Below are 22,345 nucleotides of genomic sequence, written 5' to 3'. Positions count from 1 at the left end.
AAGTTAGATGTGTAAAAACGTAAACGCTGCTCTCTTATACTTTATATCTAAGAAATTAAGTTCAGAGGCCTATTCGTAAACATTCATGTCAAATAGTCATGCTTCTGATATATCCAAAATAAAGGGTTCGTATAAATAATACAAAAACTCCATGAAAATAATGGCAAATATAAAATAAGATTTCTCTCATAAAGTAAATGACAACTAGGTCAGAGTAATCATTGTCAACGTCATATTTTCCCTTTCAACTCTAAATTATATTTAAAATATTCATACCTATACATTAACGAAATATTTTCAAAAAGCGTAGACAATTTTGAAAAGTTATGGATCCAGAACGCAACGTAAAACGCCTTCGTAAGCTTTTCGGGGTATCAAGGACAATTCTTAAGAGGGCAGCTCGACGACCTAGCATTAGTGATCAAGAAAGTGAAGAGCAGCAGCGCAAACGATTTCAAATGCTCCGTGAATTACGCCAACAAAGATTATCGAGTCTTGGTGCCAATCAGAGATATGTACTAGAGATTTGTGCAGACATGATTGGATTAGATACTGAAGAAGTTGTTACGGGCATAGTTGATGAAAATCTTTATGTAGATAATCTTAATGGACTATTCGAAGCGAAAGGTCCAATGGCTGTGATGTTGAGTAATGCTCCTATGGTAGGCTATCCCGTTGATTCTGGGCGCTATCAAGATAAACTGCGACATACAGAAGTACATCGAGCTATTTGCTTATGCGCTGGTACAGTAAGATTGATTGGTAAATGGATGGTAGTATACCGACAACAAAACGACAAGGCAATAGAAAACCGGTCCGTAAGCGATGATGTGGCTATGTTTATGATCAATGCAGAAGGCCCTGATTCATGCTTGAATGTTGTCAAGACTTTTGTGGAGCAAGTGCTTAAGCCATCAATTGAAGCAGTTACTGATTTTGGGCTTGCCGAAAAGGAACAATTACAAAAGTTTTTCCATATTTTAAATATGTACAATACGTTTCTGAAGTCCTCGGATGCCATAGTATCATCTCGTGTTAATTTCGACGTTTCACATGACCTCTTTAAGGGGTTTTTGCTAGTAAGATGGCAAATAGAAGCTAGCTCAAAAATTGTTAGTCGTGTGAGACTAGTAGAACGATACTTCGAGAAGTGGTTGCGGCAAATACAAGGTATACTTGTTGAAGGAAAGCAGATACAACGAGATCCTCCCGACGTAGGACCGTTACACATGTTAGTAAACTGGCGCCAAATGTTAGCTAAGTTAACTTCTATTACGGAATTTGTAACATCGCGTGCATTTAATAATCACAAGGATTGCCTAACATTGTCACGATCTTCAAAACTTCTTAACGTACGTATATTTATTAAATATTCCGAACTACACTCGCTCATAAACTAAATTTCTGCCCATCTGTCTGTCAGTCCGTCTCTCTACGTGAAAATAACGAAAAACAAGAAAATTTTGATTGGGAGTATAATCTCGTATATACCAATATTATAAATTCTTAATATTTCTCCTATGATGTTGTGCACGTCGGCCACTGTTGTCACTTGGAAATAAGTTTTATTTTCAGAATGAGAGTTGTATAATTTGCATGTGATTAACCTCTTTCACACACAGTTTTTGTCCTAGCTGTAGCAATTTCTCATCTTTATCCAACAGTGAACTCTCACATTCAACTTTAGTATTTTTTATTTTTATGCATTATACTCTTTTTAGCGGTGGGATAAAATCGATAACCAGGTTACTTTAGCGTTAAACGAAGCAAAGGATAATGTTCGTTTTATTTCATCATTACAAAAGTTTTGGGACCCGCTATACAGGTAAAATATTTGTAATAAATATTTTTTAAATTGGAAACTAAAACAATCTTTTCTGCAGATCATCACCAGATGAAATTATAAGTAGCTTACCTGGGCTAATGGTTGCAATTCGCAATGTTTGCAAGACAGCACATTATTTTAATACTTCCGTAAATTTGACTGGACTTATGGTCAAAATATCTAATCAGCTTACAATTACCAGCAAAAATTTTATAACTGATAATGAACATCGAAGCCTTTGGGAGATATCATCAGTGGAGATTATTGAAAAAATTGAAAAATGTAGAGATGTTATGGATCACTTCAAAAACATTTATATTAACACCGTAGAGGAAATGAAAAATAGTAATGAAAGGCCATGGACTGTATCTTCAGTTTATATATTTACATGTCTGGAGAAATTTCTACATCGGCTGGAAAAGATTAAATGTATTGCAAATACAGAAATAATATACTCAATTTTGGATCGTATATTAATAAGTGGAATGGAAAAATTTAATACAATGATAAAAGCTGCTCGTATAACTATAAGTAGTAAATTGTATGATCCCTTAAATTATCGCATAGAAACATTTGATACAGATTTTGAAAAATTTGTTAAAGAAGTTGAAGTGGCTGAGGTTGGTATGCAGCAATTTGTGAAATTGCTCACAGCTGAATGTCCAACAGCCGAATCAATGATGCTAATACTAAAACGATTTGAGGCACTGCACTTAGAATGCTTGTGCTTGGATCGAAGATATTTCAAGGTTGCTGAAATGTTAGAAAAGGAAATGCTCTTGCTCAAGGATGTGTATAATGAGGAACGCGGTAATCCCTTTATACCTCGGAATTTACCTCCTGTAGCTGGTAGAATAGTCTGGATTCGTTCGATTTTTAAAAAAATTGATTTACCAATGCAAGCTTTAAAGTTACGACATTGTGTTCTTGCCCATAAAAAAGCTCAGCGTACAGTTCGCTACTATAACTACATGAATGGTATTGTTTGTCATTATGAAATGGCTTATCATAAAGCTTGGTTTGATTACGTTGAGGAAGTTCGATGTGCTCTTAATGCCCCAATTTTAACTATTAATAAAGACGAAGCTCTATATACTATAAATTTGGATCGCTCGATTTTGCAACTTATATCTGAAACCGAATGGATGTGGAAACTGCATTTGGAAGTGCCAAATATGGCTTCAACTGTGGCTTATTGCAAGGATCGTATCTTTCATCCATTTAATACTTTAAAACTAACGTTGCAACGGTTAGATCGATTGCGATCATCACTAACTCCAGTATTTATTAATATAATGCGGTTTCGGTTACAAGAAATATCGGTAATGCTTAAGCCTTCGCTGTCGTCGGTAACATGGATATCGAAAAATTTGGAAGATTATGTAGAAAAAGTGTGTATGGTAAGCATGATACTCAATATGTTATTTCCTATTTAAAAGATGTTTAAAACTTACAGAAAATTCAAGAGGTAGAAATATTTTTTGGTTTGATTTTGGACATTGAGGAACTTCGAGTCATGCAAGAAATATATAATATATCAGAATTCTTATATATTTATGTTCCTGATGAACCCGTTTCATCCTATCAATTTGTTGAGGAGAGTAATAAGCTGCGAGCAAAAATTGGTGAGTATTATCTTGAAAAACACAATTCCATTTAATAAACTATTATGAAAACTTTAAGAACGTGTACTTGAGAAGAAGTCAATCTGTATGGAACGTGCTGTTATTGACATTATAAATATGTTTATCGATTTACTGGACTTTGAGCAGTCAGATTCGAAGGGTCGACGTGTATTCCAGCTACCAGCTGAAAAATTAAATGATAGTAATTGGCGTACGGAGGGGTTTTTACCTATTGATAAATGGGATTTTATTCAATTTCACAAAATATACCGAACAATTTACTTAGCACCTGACGATGTACTAAGGACTTTACAATTTAGAAATTATGAGAATATACGGTATGAACTTCACCATTTACGTAATGACTGTATGGATCTGTTTTCCTACTATAACTCAAAAATCATTTTGGCCTTGGTTGCTGGATCTAAACGATCTTTAGATTTTGTACGACAAAATATACTCAGGTAAGAAATTTTTTATACCAAGCATATATATTTACTATTAACTCTCATACTATATTCATTGTTCCGTCGATCCGGACTTACTATTAAAAAACTTAAAAGCCACAACAGTTTAAAGCAATAAATTACCATAAAAAATTATTTATTTGCACATTTAAATAAAAATATAAAATTGCAGCCGACTGCTAGTCCACGATAAATGCTGAATGTCAAGAGGGCGGTTGTGACATAGCCGTTCAGTTCTGGAACTGTGGATCTAAAACTTTGGAAACAGTAGTTTTACTGATATACAAAATATTTTCAGTTTGCCATGCGCCTGTAGGTGTCAGCATATAATTTGTAGTCAATCCTTAAAAAGTGTCTAATGTAAACAGCAGACAGCGCATGGTAATTACGACAGGACGCAAAGGAATTTTATATCTTTTATATTGAATAGAGCGTTGTCAATATACTAGACTAGACTTTCAGATAATCTGTCTCTACTAAACCACATAAAATATTCTGCTCTTTGTATTATCGGCAAGCTCAGGAATGAACATACAGCATATTCAAGAACTCTAAGAATGCCGCTTGCAGGGAGTGTAATAGGAATAGATCATATTACATGCTTAGAATCTAAAATTATACTTACCAACGCTGAGCCTTACATACTCAGCATAGATATGTTAGGTTTAAGGCATGAAATACGCTTGAGTATGGGTTTAAGAATTCTAGCTTAGACAAATAAAGATAATTTTTCTTTGGCTTACCAGTTCAAGCTGTGAGTAGAGGTACAGTACGATCAACCAGGCGGTCAAAACAAAAACACCTCCAACGGGTCAAGCCAAAGGGTAAATTAAGTTCAAATTATCACACGAAAAAAAAAACACAATCAAAATGCTGTCGGCAAAAACTCTGGAGTTGCTCAAAAAGCAATCAGAGATCTATGACAAGATCCGGCAGAGCATCACGAACAAGGATGCGTTACCAGCCATTGATAGATTGGCAGCAAATTTTCAAATGAAACAACACAAACAAAATGCTGTCGGCAAAAAGCAACCGGAGGTCTATGACGATGATAGTGTTTCATTGAAAAATTGGCAGAAGAGTTTACTACCAATCATCTAAAGCTGATCACAATCGGCGTCGTCGATCATCAATATTTTAAGGAGAAAATATGTGATTGCATAATGGAAAAACTACGAAGAGTCTCTGATGAAAGTCGAAGTTGACGACCATGCCATAGACACCGACCAAACAGTATCCATTCAACCAGAGACATTCAAGGCACAGCACAGGCAGCAGGAAATAATATTTTCCCAAATAAACTCGATGGAAGTGATGGTAGATCTTGTGGACAAACGATCTCTAAAATAAGACTGGAGCTCAGTAGCCAGGAAGAAATTCTTGACTATAAAGATAAGTTGATTTTCCTGTGGAACAAATCCAGGCACCGCTCTCGGATTTAGAGGCAAAATATGGGAAATTTGCTTTTGATATCGATGATACAATGTATGCAAGCGCTACGAAAATACGCGCAATATATTTGGTAGACGGATCTGCTGAAGAACAATGATGAAGGCAGATCCGCAAGTTCTTCGACACAGCAACAAAATGTATTTTAATTATCAAAGAAAAAGGCTAATTTGGTAATGAAACTTACGTTCTATTCGCTCAGATTCTGTTGCGACTATTCTCTACGGAAGTCCTACAACTTTACGAGCAACATGTAAAGGCTAGAGAAATTCAGTCCTTGGGCAATGTGCGGGAGTTTATTGTGCAACTGTAAAACTGAATAGACTCAGTGGAAAAGAGTGCCACCCATATGTCGATGAAAGCAAAGACGAGTTACAAAATACGCAGTTTTTGCCAATTGACTGGACATGAGACAACCAGGTGTCCGAGATTTAGACCTGAACCTGTTAAAAAGCGCTGGAGGTTTGTATATAAAAACACGTTGTGCTTTAATTGTCTTGGCACCAATAGAATTGAAGATTGCAAAAAGAATTGAACTTGCAATCAATGTACCAAAGCACACAACAATTTGCTTCACGAAGTTGCAAATAATAAAGAGACCTTCAGCAGCAACTGTCTAAATGAAAAAAAAAGGGCGAGATCCTTGCTGGCGACTGCGCTCATCCAACATGCGTGTCGCCCATGAAAAGACAAAACTTTTTAAAGAAAGCGTAAAATTTTTATGCTTTGTAGTGACCAAAGATGAAGCTAAAATAGACCCCGAAAACGTAAACGCCATACAGCAATTCCCTGAGCCAGAAACTTATTCAGCTTTCGATCATTCCTAGGCTTGGCAAGCTATTATAGAATATTCATTAAAGCCTTTGCATCAATAGCAAGGCCATTAACAAACATACTCAAGGGAGAAAATGCCTCTAAAAACAAGCACAAATCCGCAATACTTTCGAGAGTTTGAGGAACATCCTACCCTGACATTAAAGGAGAGAAAATCTACCTATGCTACCAATAAAAGGGAGTTACTAGCTATTTTCCGGACTTTGGAAAGCTACAGAACTATCTTTATGGAATTCACTGAATTCCCCTTACCTTCGCTGGCTCCGACTGAATCATTATTGATGAACAAACCAGGGAAATAAACTTTAGTAGCAGACACTCTTCAGGCAAAATTTAAAATCCATACAAGATGAACCTTCATAAGACGCTGCAACAATTCACAGCGATATCTCACTAACCTATTCTGTTGAAACAACTGACAAACCACTGAATTGCTTCAAAAACTAAATCGTCTTAGAAGAAGCACAATTCCAGCTACAACGAAAATTTATATTCTTCGGTAACAAAATTCGCCACATCAATGTTCCCATCTACAAAAGGTTGGCACTGTAAAAACTATTTTAGATATCACTGATAAAAACGAACAAATTGATATTATTACGTCAGAGCACAGCCGCGCGATTTTTTTTTTTTAATTATAAAACTCTTATTCTCATTGCTGGACTTCTTCATTCTAGTCCCCGAACTGAACTAATCTTTATTCGTTTTTCTTATTGCCAGTCAATCTTATAATGTTGCTAGACTATCCTGTTGCTGTTTTCTAAGAATTTTAATTTCATTAAGTTGCTCAATCTTTCATAATGATTCAATGTACTTAAGTATGTCATCTCTTAGTGATGACAAATCGCTTAAAAACATGCTTATCGATTAAAATATGTTTATGTATAATGAGAAGAGTTATACATAACTCGCGCACAGAGCCGCACAGGAAAACGTAAAACAAGTCCTTCGTGACTACTATTTTCCGTAAATGGACAGCTTAGCAAAAGAACTAGTAGTTAAATGCAAAACAAGCACCAAATCTAAATATGTCAGGCATCCACCAAAACAACAGTTGGGAGCCTCACTAATACCGTCTTATGCTGGCGAAATGCTGCATATTAACATTTTCTCTACTGACAAAAAGCTCTTCCTCACTTGCATAGACAAGTTCTGTAAGTTCGCTGTCGTGCAACCAATCCCATCACGAACAATAGTCGACTTAAAAGTGCCCATTATTCAGATTGTCAAACGGCTGACACAATCAACAAAATAGTAAAAGCCATAAAGAATGACTTAATTGACACACCACACTTGTATGAAACACTATTATCAAGAAATAGAAGATTAATTAATCAGATATCAAACTTAATTCTTACAATTACACTGGCAAAAGCCGGCATAATAAGCCAAAGTATTTTTGAACCCAATGATTTTAAAACTATTTTAAATGCACACCCCGTAGAAATTCCTATAGTTGTCTTACCGAAGCGTCTACAATTAAGGTCCTTCAGTCCAAAAAGTTTATCTGCAAGAACGTTATCTTTTCGGTATCCCACCAACACGCCGCGCTACAACTACAAGACGACATCGTTGCCTAATGCAACGGTATCCTAGCAGTCAACGAATGTGTAACAACGACGTACGCTTACGTTTGCGAATTGACACAGTCGGGCATGACCCATTACTGAGCATACCAAAACTCCACAGGATGAGCAACTAAAATCTGCAAGTCATCCTGAACTTCAGAAGCGAGCGCGCATCCGCTGAGACATCCAAGAACCTGGCTACGTTTAGCGTCTTCCTCAGCATCGGTTTCAGTGGATTCATCATCACTTGGCTGGGAATAAGAGGATGGCAAGCTTCAAGTTATCATCAACGGTTACAAGGTGTCCGGGGACGGTCAGAAACTTCAAGGGGGTAGCTAATCCATAAGAATTGCCTTAAAGTATTGAATAAGCATTTATTTCAAACATTGCCATTTGCTACAGACCTATTTCGCTGAAACAAACGACTGGCAGCGGTAACTCGATATTTGACTATGTCGCGGGTGTCCGCGTTATCATTTACGCTGCAACTAGCTCCGGCAACTAGCCGTATGACATTTGACTTATTAATTATTACATTACTGAGACACAAGGCCAGTAATCGAATACTTAATTGTATTCCAACGGCCAACGGTATCTTCTAACGAGGACCCCTGGACAGGACAGATTACATAACTTGCATAGTGATCTGGTAACATTCCTTTGGTGTTCAAAAGTAATAAATTCAGTTTTGTTTAGATCACGCTTGCATTTGAAATTTAGAATCAAATGGGATTTCGACCGTATTTGGTATCCACTGAAATTGGTTTCGATTGAAATTTATTTATATCATTCATGAAACGAGGGAGGAATCGGTACCTGTTGAAAGCAGTATTAATAAATCTTAGGAATATTACACAATATCTTCAGGGCTATTTGAAATTGAATAAAGCATATATAAGCATAATAAAGATATAAAAACTTGTTTGAGCTTCGACTTGAAATTTTTTTTGTAGGTCCGTGTATAGCACGCGCATATCGACTTTGTTTCAAATAATCGATAACTACTCACATTTAACTGTTATCGAATAAAAGGACGTCTTAAGAGCTAAAGCCTCCAACTTTTGTATTTAGTTTAAAATTTAAGTTTAGTTGGAACTAGGGCCATTATGTGAAGGCGTTTGCATCTCAACCAAGCCAATAGCATATGTAGATCATATTTCATTAAGATCCGTTAAGTAAAACAGAAGTTATTAGGCAAAACGTTTGGCCAATTTGCAAAAGCACATGTCAGCAGCAGCGCCACGCGCACGCATTTTTCCTATAAGTGTAAACACATACATTAAAATGCGTGTATTCTTCTCTTTTCGAAGAATCGAAATTGCGATTGAATTGTACTGAATTATTAGCTGCTACTTAACTTCAAATTTGCAACAGCACAAATAAGCGGTGCAGTGGTTGCGTTGGTAGAGGCGGCGCTCGTATGCCGCTAGTCATAAGGTTCGCGACCGGTGGAGATGAAATATTTTTTGTTTCATTTTATTATTTTTAATTATGGAGTGGCGGAGTTGGTAGAGTTACTGCGCGTTGCGCAAACAATCCGGGTTTGAATCCTTGTCCCGTAATGTCGATTTTTATCTGTTTTCTTTTTTTTTTTTGAATACTCGATACAAACTACGGAAAATATTAATAAACGCAAATAGGTCTGAGATCAGGGTATCTCCTAATCGGGCAATAAGACGCATTTCCCATATTCTAAATAGAAACAATTATCGCAGCCTCCGCATACTGTACCATGATCGAAACCTAGAATCGTATAAAAGACTCAGTAACGACGAATACAACCAGAGACAGCAGCAACGAACAGCAAGTAGACAAACGATGCATCAAAACTATAGGAGTGGTGAAACAAATTCCATCGAAAACTATATAGACCGAATAATCAACGATAGATTGGCAACAAAACTAAGCAACATGAGTGTTAACAGTAATGCTAGCGATTCTGCTGAGGCAGCCGTCTATAGCATAGATCCCGACGCTAGAGGCAACACTACTGACTTACACCGCGTGCCGGACATAGTAAAAGGAATTAGAGAATTTTCAGGAGATCCAGCTGAGTGTAGCTCCTGGAAAAAGGGCGTAGATAGGATTCTAGAGGCATACTCTAGTATTAAAGGGTCACCTAAACAAACAACCCAACTTACATACTTCCAACATATTTACCACCTCAGAATCCACCTCCGATTCCGCCTCGTAGACTAGTATCACAACCCAGACCATTCCACAGCTATAACCAGGTGCAGCCCGGTCAATTCCAAAGAACACCAAACCAATTTGGTCACCAACAACAATATTGGCCACAACCCACTCAGACCCAACCAATAGCCCCAGCCCGTCTGACTGCTGTCAAGCCAGCAGAACCAATGGACGTCGTCCGTAGTATGCAAACTAAGATGGTCAACTATATGAACAGACCTCAGTTTGAGATCGGTAAGAGACCTGCATTCCCCATTAACCAAGACGGGAAAAGACAAAGACTCTTTAACACTGAGGGAGCAGAATGTGATTCTGAAAGATACGAGCAGGCAATGATAGAAGTCAACAACCAGGAAGAATATGACATGTTTTTTCCTTTAGCAACTATAAAATCATTTGATGCCATTCTTGGCAACGATAGGCTTAAAGATTTAGAAGCAGTAATCGACGTAGCAAATAAAGTAATAACAATTAAAGTAGAAAAAAGATACAGATAAAAGAAAAAAAATACGAAGCACTTAAGACAATCATACCCAGGACGGAACATTTAGACGACAGACAAAAACTGGACCTCGACCAATTAATCCTGAAATATCCTAATCTTTTTGCGGACTCACGCTACGAATGTTGAAGCAGAAATAAGAACCTCTACCGATTCCCCAATATATTCAAAAATCTACCAATATCCGATGTCCGTAAAAGATGAAGTGAATAGTCAAGTCCAAGAGCTGCTAGATAATGGCATTATTCGACCTTCACGGTCACCTTATAACTCACCAGTATGGATAGTTCCTAAGAAACTAGATGCATCCGGTGAAAGGAAATTTCGAATCGACTACAGAAAACTCAATAAAGCCACTATAGTAGACAAATACCCCATCCACGAGATTAACGAGGTATTAGCCCAACTCGGAAACAATAATCTCTTTTCTGTCCTCGATCTTAAGAGTGGATTTCATCAAATCCCGCTAAAAACGTCCGATATACCGAAAACATCGACGATATCATTATTTTTAGCAAGGATAGGGAATCACACACAAAGTCTTCAAACAATTTTCCAAACTCTGCAAGATGCCAACATGAAATGCCAATTGGACGAGTGCGAGTTTTACAAAAAAAGGTAGAATTCGTTATTTTCGACCAAGGTATCGAAACAAACCCAAACAAAGTACTAGCAATAGCCAATTTCCCACAACCTAGAACTTTAATGGGTTTAAGTGCATTTTTTGGACTAGCAGGGTACAATAGAAGGTACAATTTTTTGTTTTTGTTTTGCCAAACGGCTAGCATAAACTGCAAATCACTCGCCGTTAGTTGGGCGGGGGTTTAGCAAATTTAAAAACATTGCCGATGACGTCTCACTGTTTTTTCATAGCGGCGGAAAAATAATTCATTGAATTCATTCCACTTAATACTTTAATATGACACTTGGGATACGCACTGTAAAGCACTGTCCTCTGCCCTCTGCTTGCTTCCTTCTAGCAGCTATAATGTCAGCTGTGTGTCAGCAATTTGAACTATATATTCCTTTAAATCGCTATTACCACTTAAATTTTTAAGGAATGCCGACCTTTGGGATAGGATGTAGTTCTGCTTGAACTTTACCAGAATACGACTTTGATGGCCTACAGGTAAAGAACTGTTAACAAATTTACGGACATTTGTTAATTTTTTCAAACCAATAAAATTGGTAAATCTTGTGAAGTGTTCTTTGCCAACCAAGGTGCATGATTGACTCATGTACCACATTAATAACTGACCATTTGAAAGTTTGACGACTTTGGCTTTTACTTCTTCTTGCACTACTTGAAACAATATTTGAGGTGCGGCCTCTTATATAATAACCTGGCTTAATATTAGTAAGGTGCTATATATACCAGCATTACCTGTGCCTTTTAACATGACAATACTATAAAAAAGGCGGAAGAGCAGTCAATACCACGATTTTCTGAGGGTTTGGAAGAATTTCACCAGCTCTAATATTAAACAAGCTAAATATTATATCGAAGTTTTTATAAAGGAACACTGATGTTGAATGAAAACCCAGCCTCTATTAAAGTGTTTAGAACAATCTTTAATCTTTCCAACGCTTGACATTTTGTTGAGGCAGTTATCATTATGTCGTCCATATAAACGATAACATACGAATTTGCTAAATCACCTAGAGCTTGCATTACTAAAAGTTAAACAGAGGGTGCGTATTTAAGCCCGAACGGCATAGATAGAAATTCATATTGACCATCTGGGATACCTTTTATAATAGAATTTGAATACTTTGCCAACAATGAATGTAATTTTATTTTATCCTGGCCCGTAAGGTCAGTATCGATATCGATAGGGAATATTGTTTTCCATGTGATCATCGCTTATATAAAACAGAATTTCAATGCAATTGTCAAATTTTTACGCTACTTAATATTTGTACAGTACTACTTCCATGCCCTTTAGTATAACATTATTAAATCTTTTACAGAAAATTGACGACTTAGCTTTTCTTTCATCAATGAATATTCGGCTCCAGAATCGAAGGTGATTTAAAAAATTTGACCTATGGTTCATGAATCCCTTTGGTACGGCAACGCTGCACTGTTCCACTCGCTTTCCTTGGTTGAAAGTCTTATTCATATAAGCTACCTTCTTTGGGCAAGTTGGCAGACCTATTACCATGATTTTCATTTTTTCCAACCAACGAAAGAGAACTATTCGCTATAATTTGGGCCCTTGGTAAGCTAGGGTACTGGTACTGCGCTAGGGACATTCACATTCACATAGACCATCAACCACTAACCTTTCCTGGTTCGGACAGTAATCCGAATGCAAAGATGAAATGGTGGAAGGGATACATAGATGAATACAATGCATAGGTTCATTATAAGCCAGGAAGAGAACCTTGCTGCGGATGGTCTTTCTACGTGGCCACACAACGGATAAGCCCATGAACGGTTTCTGAAACCAAATTGTTCTGGAGAAAGCAGCATTCCCCTTACGACGCAATTTCATAATTTTATGGGTTAATGCGCTCTTTTGCGTCTATCTGGTGAAAATCAACGAAGTTTTGGTACTGCAAACAGAGAGTTATGGACGTCACACAGAGATGCTCAAGAAAACCTTAAATAAATTCTACAGGAGTACTACTTCCCAAAATGACCAAATTGGCCAAAGAGATTTGAAAATTGCAAATTGGAAAACTTGTACTAAGACCAAATACAACAGAAATTCAAAAGCCACGTCCTTGGTGAAACCCCAATTCCGTCTTATTCCGGCGAAATTTTGCACATCGATGTGTTTTGAACTGGCAAAAAACAGTTTTTAAAATGTATAGAATATAACGGCTATATGACTTGAGGATTCAAGACCGATAAACTGTCGTACTACAAAAACTGTTTGTGGCGGTGGCAAGGATATTAAAGCAGCAATTTTTCGCGGGTTTGGTCGAATTTCTCCTGTTCTTACCTCATTCCAAATACTGAACCTGAACGACTGTTTTTAAAAAGCTACATTTGTTGATATTAAAAATGAAACCAGCCTATGAAAGAATATGTGGTACTGTTTTTAACTTTTCCAACCTTAACTCGACTGTGGGTGATACGATCACCATGTCGTCCATGTAGACAATCAAATATGAATAGGTCAGGTCAACCTAGGCTAGCATGACTGCCCGTTGAAAAACAGATGACGCATTTTTAGTCAGAAAGGCATAGTCAGGAATTCGTATTGACCATCCGGAGTCACAAATACAGTGTGTTCTATTGAATCAGGGTGAATTGGAATTTGATGGAAACCACTTGGCATATCAAGACACGTGAATTGATTTGCGCCCCGCAACGTAGCAATCTGGTCGCTTATAAGCGGCAGAGGATATCTGTCTGCAATTGTTAGAATTTAATTATACAATTGACGCAAAGTCGATCTATATAATTTTTCTTTTTGACAAGCATCATAGGACGGGGCGAATGGGAAACAATTGGGTCGAATGATAACACACTTAACTTTTCTCGATCAATGTCTCTTTCTTCAGCGTTGTACTGCGTTGTACAGTTTTGGTTGGGTCAATCACATGACAATGCTATTAAAACGCTTACCAGCTAACTGACTGCATGCTTTTTCCTTTATAAATAAACATTCTGCACCGGAATCCAAAGAAATTGGGTCTATCTCACCGCGCTGTAACATAGCTCCAGTTGGCTCTGGCACAAAACATTGGTTCACAGTCTTCAGTTGAGTCCTTTTTCGGGTAATGAAGCTGACGTTCTAAACGCTCAAATTCTATTGCGACGATTCTGTCCAGAAGTCCTTCAACTTTACGAGCAACATCTAAAGAAGGCTAGAGAAATTCAGTCCTTGGACAGTGCAAAAGAGCACCGCCCATGCGTCAATGGAAGCAAAGACAACGAGCTATACAATATGCCGTTTTTGCCAATTGAATGGACTTGAGATAACCAGGTGCCATATCAAGATCTGTACCATTTTTATTTTTGTCAAGCAGAATAGGACTGGCAAAAAGGGGACGCTGTCTATAGGGTCGCCGTTGTACAGTTTTGGTTGGTTCAATCAATCGAATTTTCATTTCCCCTGTTTATATAAGTTTCGCACAATTCGGTATCAAGATTGGTTAGGTCAACTGGTTCCATATCTACTGATCAAATATTTACAACTTTGTCTTTTAACATGATAATGCAAGTGTCCAGGCGCGTTGTCTCGCTGAGGTGTCGCGTCGACCTGTTGTCGCATTTTAGTTCTGCAGTCAGCAATTTTATGTCCTGGTTTACCACAGATATGTCACACTATTGTTGACATTCTACTCTTCTTAGCGTCAGGTTTAGGTCCAAAATCGTCAAGGTAGGCACTTCGATGTTTTTGAAATGTTACTTCTGGTTAACAATCCGTTGTAAGCGACTATTCACATTAGCTAAATGTGCATAATTGAAATAACAATTTTTTGTTTTTGTTTTGCCAAACGGCTAGCATAAACTGCAAGGCACTCGCCGTTAGTTGGGCGGGGGTTTAGCAAATTTAAAGACATTGCCGATGACGTCTCACTGTTTTTTCATAGCGGCGGAGATATAATTCATTGAATTCATTCCACTTAATACCGGAATATGAAATTTGGGATAGGCACTGTAAAGCACTGTCCTCTGCCCTCTGCTTGCTTCCTTCTAGGAGCTATAATGTCAGCTGTTATACACCACGTCGAGGAATCTATACCTGCAGTATCACAAGAAAATTTCGTGTTAACGCTTGCATAGTTTTTACAAACTCAAACTAGGTATCGAAACAAACCCAAACAAAGTACTAGCAATAGCCAATTACCCACAACCCAGAACTTTAATGGATTTAAGAGCATTTTTAGGACTAGCAGAGTACTATAGAAGGTTCATAAGTGATTTTGCTAAGTTAGCTAAACCCCTTAGCTCCCTTTTAAGAGGGGAAGATGGACGAGTGTCCAAAAACAATTTAAAGAAAAAAATAATTAATATGAATCAAGAGGCAATAGAAGCTTTTAACAAAATCAAGAATTCACTAGTGTGCGATGAAGTTATTCTTCAATTCCCTGATTTCAACAAGGAATTTCAACTAACAACAGATGCCTCCGATTTCGCCATAGGCGCAGTACTATCCCAAGGTGACAGACCAATTTCCTTTCTCTCTAGAACGCAGAAGAAAATTACGCCACTAACCAGAAAGAGATGTTAACTATAGTCTGGGTCTGGTAGTCAATGCCCTCAGAAACTACTTATATGGTAGATCAAAAGTTAAAATCTACACTGATCACCAATCTCTTACATATTCGCTTAGCAGCTGGAATGGAAATTCCAGAGTAAAAAGATGGAAAGCATACCTTGAGGAATACAATTACGAATTGCTATACAAACCGGGTAAAAGTAACCTAGTCGCAGATACGTTATCAAGACCTAGCCAGATCAATTTAGTCGCGTCAACACAGCATAGTTCGGAAAGTTCAGCAGATAATTTAATTCCCAGCGTAGAAGTCCCGATTAATGCATTCAGAAATCAAATCTTCATCAAGAAAGATGACTTGACCAGCTACAATTACGATATCCCATTCCCAACATTCCATAGGCATACGATTCAACAACCAAATTATAACGAAAAAGACATTCTGGACATCTTAAAAAATAGTTAAATCCATCAGTTTTAAACAGAATCATAACATCAGATGATATAATGTTAGTAATACAAAAGATCTATCCTATAAAATCAGATTCACGTCATTACTTGTAAAAGACATTTTAGCAGACATCGGAACAGGAAGAAGAAATACTTAAAGAAAACAGTAGGGCCAAATTACCTCCATTATCCATAGAGAAAATGCTTGAGTTCGCTAACGTTTCTATCTTCCACAATATAACGAGATAATTTCCTAAAGCAAAATGAATTTAAAAAAAAATTTGTACGAAATACCGAATAGTTGTAAACCTTTATTAATATTACCGTATGCATTAAAAAAAGAACTGTTAATTTAAGCGATATCAATTGTAACCAAAGCTAGTTCTGGGTACTAAGGCTTACTGCAACTTTAGCAACGTGAAACTACGGAACTCATCAGAGGGACTTACCTTATCCGGCTTCACATTGAAATCAACGCTCAGCAGATACCGAAGTTCAGCAGCTTACAATTCCTAACAAATTTGGCGCTCAACTCTCTCTTCGATCAAGAACCGCTGCAGTAGCGTAGTTCAACAACCAGCCGCTGAATGCAGACAATGTCGTGAGAGTCATCAGCAGCGCTGCCGCCATCAACTCGTCTTAAGAATAGATTAGTCTAAAATGTGGGATCAACCTGATCACAAGTAAAAATAAAATTCAGGATTTTTTATTTCAACTTGTATTGAATCTTCATATGAAGGAAGTACATAATTTGCGTCGGCGTCACTTCCATGAGCTTGTGCTGGCAAAAGCGCAACCAAGTTGGTTATCTTATCACCTGATGAGGCACATACATCTGCATGAACTAATTCCCATATATCTAATCCTCTTTTTTCGTAACTGCATCAGGATAATGGTTACACATAAATCTTGAGCATTTGAGTAACAGTTACATCCATATATGCTGTGTATTGCTAACTGACAGTAGTCTGTTCGTCAGGGTATTCAAACCCCGATAGCATCACGAACGGTTCTTACAGATATCATGACTTCTGTGTGTTAACCTCAACGGCTGTAGTTGAATACTGAAATACTTTACGATGGGTGCTGGATCTATTCTTTGAAAATAATTAGCAGAAGGGGAAATATATTGTTGACAATGAATTCACTGACTTAATTGTCATTTTCTTAATGTGAAACTTATCTTATTTTCGTTAGTAATTTTATGAAATATTAGTTAGTAATTTTATTGAATTTTCGGATTATTTATACAAATCCATTATTTTGGAAAAATTTATATATGTCACTAGTATGGATATTTGACATGAATTTCTACGTTTAGAGGCATTTTACATTTTCTTATTAGTCATATAGTATATATAAGCAGCATTGCCATTTTTATACAAGTCAACGAGTAATTATCAACTACTGGTTACCAGCTTAATTCATACTATAGTTACAACCGATAAGATTCTGTAATTAGTATATGCCGTCACTTTCACTGAAGGAAAACAAACATCTAATTTCGTTGGTCTAAATTTTGGAAATTCGAATCAAAAATGATTAATAAAAAAAGACAATTATTCATCGAATTACAATAACAGATAATTTAAAGAACAAAACTCAAGGCAAATAATGATTTCCAAAGACAAAATAGACAACAGAATAGCCAAATAGTTAAGAATAATCACAAATATAACAGACAACAAATCCAAAATTTTAATAAACAACCAATTAGGAACATTCGACAAAATCAATATCATCAGCAACCACAACCAGAAGCAACGAGTGTAGACAATTTAAATGGTGAAAAAAATAAATAAAAAAATAAAAAAAAATATCCAAATTACGAAAGTAAATAGGATGAGTTTTTTACATCTAGCCTCGGAGAAAAGAAAAGTTTATATTAAAGGAACAATTGAGGGAATACTTTTCTAATTTTAGTTGATACCGGATCTACTAGAAGTATATTAAGTACCAAAAATATACATTAATCAAAGTATAAAATAATTGAGAAATTTTCAAAAACACAATGACAGCTATTTAGTTAAAAGAGAAGTACCACGTGAATCTAAATATGCAGATTGTGCAGTTTAATGCTGCACCTCGCCGAGAGATTCTTACCAGGGTCTTTGGCTTAATTCGACTGCAGTTAATAGATTTTTAATCGTGCTTATTACGCGCTCAACTAGTCCATTAGCACGACTTGCAAAAGCCGCAATTAAATGAAGTTTGATTTGTTTTGAACGGCGAAATTCTGAAAATTGTGTGCTCGAAATATATCTACCCTGGTCAGCTATAGCGCCTTGGTACGCCGAATAAGAAAGTTGAGGACTTTATGGCCTTGATACAACTCTCTTGAGAGTGTGGTAAAGGTAAAGGAATTTGTGAAGCCGTCAATTTGAACTATATATTCCTTTAAATCGCTATTACCACTTAAATTTTTAAGGAATGCCGACCTTTGGGATAGGATGTAGTTCTGCTTGAACTTTACCAGAATACGACTTTGATGGCCTACAGGTTATAGAACTGTTAACAAATTTACGGACATTTGTTAATTTTTTCAAACCAAACTTGTGAAGTGTTCTTTGCCAACCAAGGTGCATGATTGACTCATGTACCACATTAATAACTGACCATTTGAAAGTTTGACGACTTTGGCTTTTACTACTTCAAACTGATTTTGGCTTTTCAAATGATTATCTTGCACTACTTGAAACAATATTTGAAGTGCGGCCTCTTATATAATAACCTGGCTTAATATTAGTAAGGTGCTATATATACCAGCATTACCTATGCCTTTTAACATGACAATACTATAAAAAAAGGCGGAAGAGCAGTCAATACCACGATTTTCTGAGGGTTTGGACGAATTTCACCAGCTCTAATATTAAACAAGCTAAATATTATATCGAAGTTTTTAAAAAGAAACACTGTGATGTTGAATGAAAACCCAGCCTCTATTAAAGTGTTTAGAATAATCTTTAATCTTTCCAACGCTTGACATTTTGTTGAGGCAGTTATCATTATGTCGTCCATATAAACGATAACATGCGAATTTGCTAAATTACCTAGAGCTTGCATTACTAAACGTTAAACAGAGGGTGCGTATTTAAGCCCGAACGGCATAGATAGAAATTCATATTGACCATCTGGGATACCTTTTATAATAGAATTTGAATACTTTGCCAACAATGAATGTAATTTTATTTTATCCTGGCCCGTAAGGTCAGTATCGATGTCGATAGGGAATATTGTTTTCCATGTGATCATCGCTTATATAAAACAGAATTTCAATGCAATTGTCAAATTTTTACGCTACTTAATATTTGTACAGTACTACTTCCATGCCCTTTAGTATAACATTATTAAATCTTTTACAGAAAATTGACGACTTAGCTTTTCTTTCATCAATGAATATTCGGCTCCAGAATCGAAGGTGATTTAAAAAATTTGACCTATGGTTCATGAATCCCTTTGGTACGTCAACGCTGCACTGTTCCACTCGCTTTCCTTGGTTGAAAGTCTTATTCATATAAGCTACCTTCTTTGGGCAAGTTGGCAGACCTATTACCATGATTTTCATTTTTTCCAACCAACGAAAGAGAACTATTCGCTATAATTTGGGCCCTTGGTAAGCTAGGGTACTGGTACTGCGCTAGGGACATTCACATTCACATAGACCATCAACCACTAACCTTTCCTGGTTCGGACAGTAATCCGAATGCAAAGATGAAATGGTGGAAGGGATACATAGATGAATACAATGCATAGGTTCATTATAAGCCAGGAAGAGAACCTTGCTGCGGATGGTCTTTCTACGTGGCCACACAACGGATAAGCCCATGAACGGTTTCTGAAACCAAATTGTTCTGGAGAAAGCAGCATTCCCCTTACGACGCAATTTCATAATTTTATGGGTTAATGCGCTCTTTTGCGTCTATCTGGTGAAAATCAACGAAGTTTTGGTACTGCAAACAGAGAGTTATGGACGTCACACAGAGATGCTCAAGAAAACCTTAAATAAATTCTACAGGAGTACTACTTCCCAAAATGACCAAATTGGCCAAAGAGATTTGAAAATTGCAAATTGGAAAACTTGTACTAAGACCAAATACAACAGAAATTCAAAAGCCACGTCCTTGGTGAAACCCCAATTCCGTCTTATTCCGGCGAAATTTTGCACATCGATGTGTTTTGAACTGGCAAAAAACAGTTTTTAAAATGTATAGAATATAACGGCTATATGACTTGAGGATTCAAGACCGATAAACTGTCGTACTACAAAAACTGTTTGTGGCGGTGGCAAGGATATTAAAGCAGCAATTTTTCGCGGGTCGAATTTCTCCTGTTCTTACCTCATTCCAAATACTGAACCTGAACGACTGTTTTTAAAAAGCTACATTTGTTGATATTAAAAATGAAACCAGCGTATGAAAGAATATGTGGTACTGTTTTTAACTTTTCCAACCTTAACTCGACTGTGGGTGATACGATCACCATGTCGTCCATGTAGACAATCAAATATGAATAGGTCAGGTCAACCTAGGCTAGCATGACTGCCCGTTGAAAAACAGATGACGCATTTTTAGTCAGAAAGGCATAGTCAGGAATTCGTATTGACCATCCGGAGTCACAAATACAGTGTGTTCTATTGAATCAGGGTGAATTGGAATTTGATGGAAACCACTTGGCATATCAAGACACGTGAATTGATTTGCGCCCCGCAACGTAGCAATCTGGTCGCTTATAAGCGGCAGAGGATATCTGTCTGCAATTGTTAGAATTTAATTATACAATTGACGCAAAGTCGATCTATATAATTTTTCTTTTTGACAAGCATCATAGGACGGGGCGAATGGGAAACAATTGGGTCGAATGATAACACACTTAACTTTTCTCGATCAATGTCTCTTTCTTCAGGGCTGAGTCTATAGGGACTGCGTTGTACAGTTTTGGTTGGGTCAATCACATGACAATACTATTAAAACGCTTACCAGCTAACTGACTGCATGCTTTTTCCTTTATAAATAAACATTCTGCACCGGAATCCAAAGAAATTGGGTCTATCTCACCGCGCTGTAACATAGCTCCAGTTGGCTCTGGCACAAAACATTGGTTCACAGTCTTCAGTTGAGTCCTTTTTCGGGTAATGAAGCTGACGTTCTAAACGCTCAAATTCTATTGCGACGATTCTGTCCAGAAGTCCTTCAACTTTACGAGCAACATCTAAAGAAGGCTAGAGAAATTCAGTCCTTGGACAGTGCAAAAGAGCACCGCCCATGCGTCAATGGAAGCAAAGACAACGAGCTATACAATATGCCGTTTTTGCCAATTGAATGGACTTGAGATAACCAGGTGCCATATCAAGATCTGTACCATTTTTATTTTTGTCAAGCAGAATAGGACTGGCAAAAAGGGGACGCTGTCTATAGGGTCGCCGTTGTACAGTTTTGGTTGGTTCAATCAATCGAATTTTCATTTCCCCTGTTTATATAAGTTTCGCACAATTCGGTATCAAGATTGGTTAGGTCAACTGGTTCCATATCTACTGATCAAATATTTACGACATTGTCTTTTAACATGATAATGCAAGTGTCCAGGCGCGTTGTCTCGCTGAGGTGTCGCGTCGACCTGTTGTCGCATTTTAGTTCTGCAGTCAGCAATTTTATGTCCTGGTTTACCACAGATATGTCACACTATTGTTGACATTCTACTCTTCTTAGCGTCAGGTTTAGGTCCAGAATCGTCAAGGTAGGCACTTCGATGTTTTTGAAATGTTACTTCTGGTTAACAATCCGTTGTAAGCGACTATTCACATTAGCTAAATGCGCATAATTGAAATAACAATTTTTTGTTTTTGTTTTGTCAAACGGCTAGCATAAACTGCAAGGCACTCGCCGTTAGTTGGGCGGGGGTTTAGCAAATTTAAAGACATTGCCGATGACGTCTCACTGTTTTTTCATAGCGGCGGAGATATAATTCATTGAATTCATTCCACTTAATACCGGAATATGAAATTTGGGATAGGCACTGTAAAGCACTGTCCTCTGCCCTCTGCTTGCTTCCTTCTAGGAGCTATAATGTCAGCTGTTATACACCACGTCGAGGAATCTATACCTGCAGTATCACAAGAAAATTTCGTGTTAACGCTTGCATAGTTTTTACAAACTCAAACTAGGTATCGAAACAAACCCAAACAAAGTACTAGCAATAGCCAATTACCCACAACCCAGAACTTTAATGGATTTAAGAGCATTTTTAGGACTAGCAGAG

General features: G+C 37.1%; 1 protein-coding gene across 1 annotated transcript in view; it reads left to right on the top strand.

Moving 5' to 3' along the window:
* Window positions 1-240: 240 nt before the first annotated feature.
* LOC111602803 (dynein heavy chain 5, axonemal-like) overlaps window positions 241-22,345 on the top strand; it is a gene marked incomplete at its 3' end in the record, with an annotated part of 41,145 nt that continues 19,040 nt past the window's right edge. Inside the window, exons 1-5 of the mRNA XM_030224323.1 lie at window positions 241-1,352; window positions 1,722-1,825; window positions 1,884-3,225; window positions 3,282-3,450; window positions 3,509-3,914. Coding sequence (XP_030080183.1) covers window positions 327-1,352; window positions 1,722-1,825; window positions 1,884-3,225; window positions 3,282-3,450; window positions 3,509-3,914 — 3,047 coding nt within the window. The remainder of the gene's footprint in view (window positions 1,353-1,721; window positions 1,826-1,883; window positions 3,226-3,281; window positions 3,451-3,508; window positions 3,915-22,345) is intronic.

This window comes from Drosophila hydei, unplaced genomic scaffold (genome assembly GCF_003285905.1).
Source record: "Drosophila hydei strain 15085-1641.00,03,60 unplaced genomic scaffold, DhydRS2 tig00000553-arrow-arrow-pilon, whole genome shotgun sequence".
NCBI classification, from domain to species: domain Eukaryota; kingdom Metazoa; phylum Arthropoda; class Insecta; order Diptera; family Drosophilidae; genus Drosophila; species Drosophila hydei.
The sequence above is the reverse complement of the archived record's forward strand: the minus strand, read 5'-3'. Positions and strand labels throughout refer to the sequence as shown.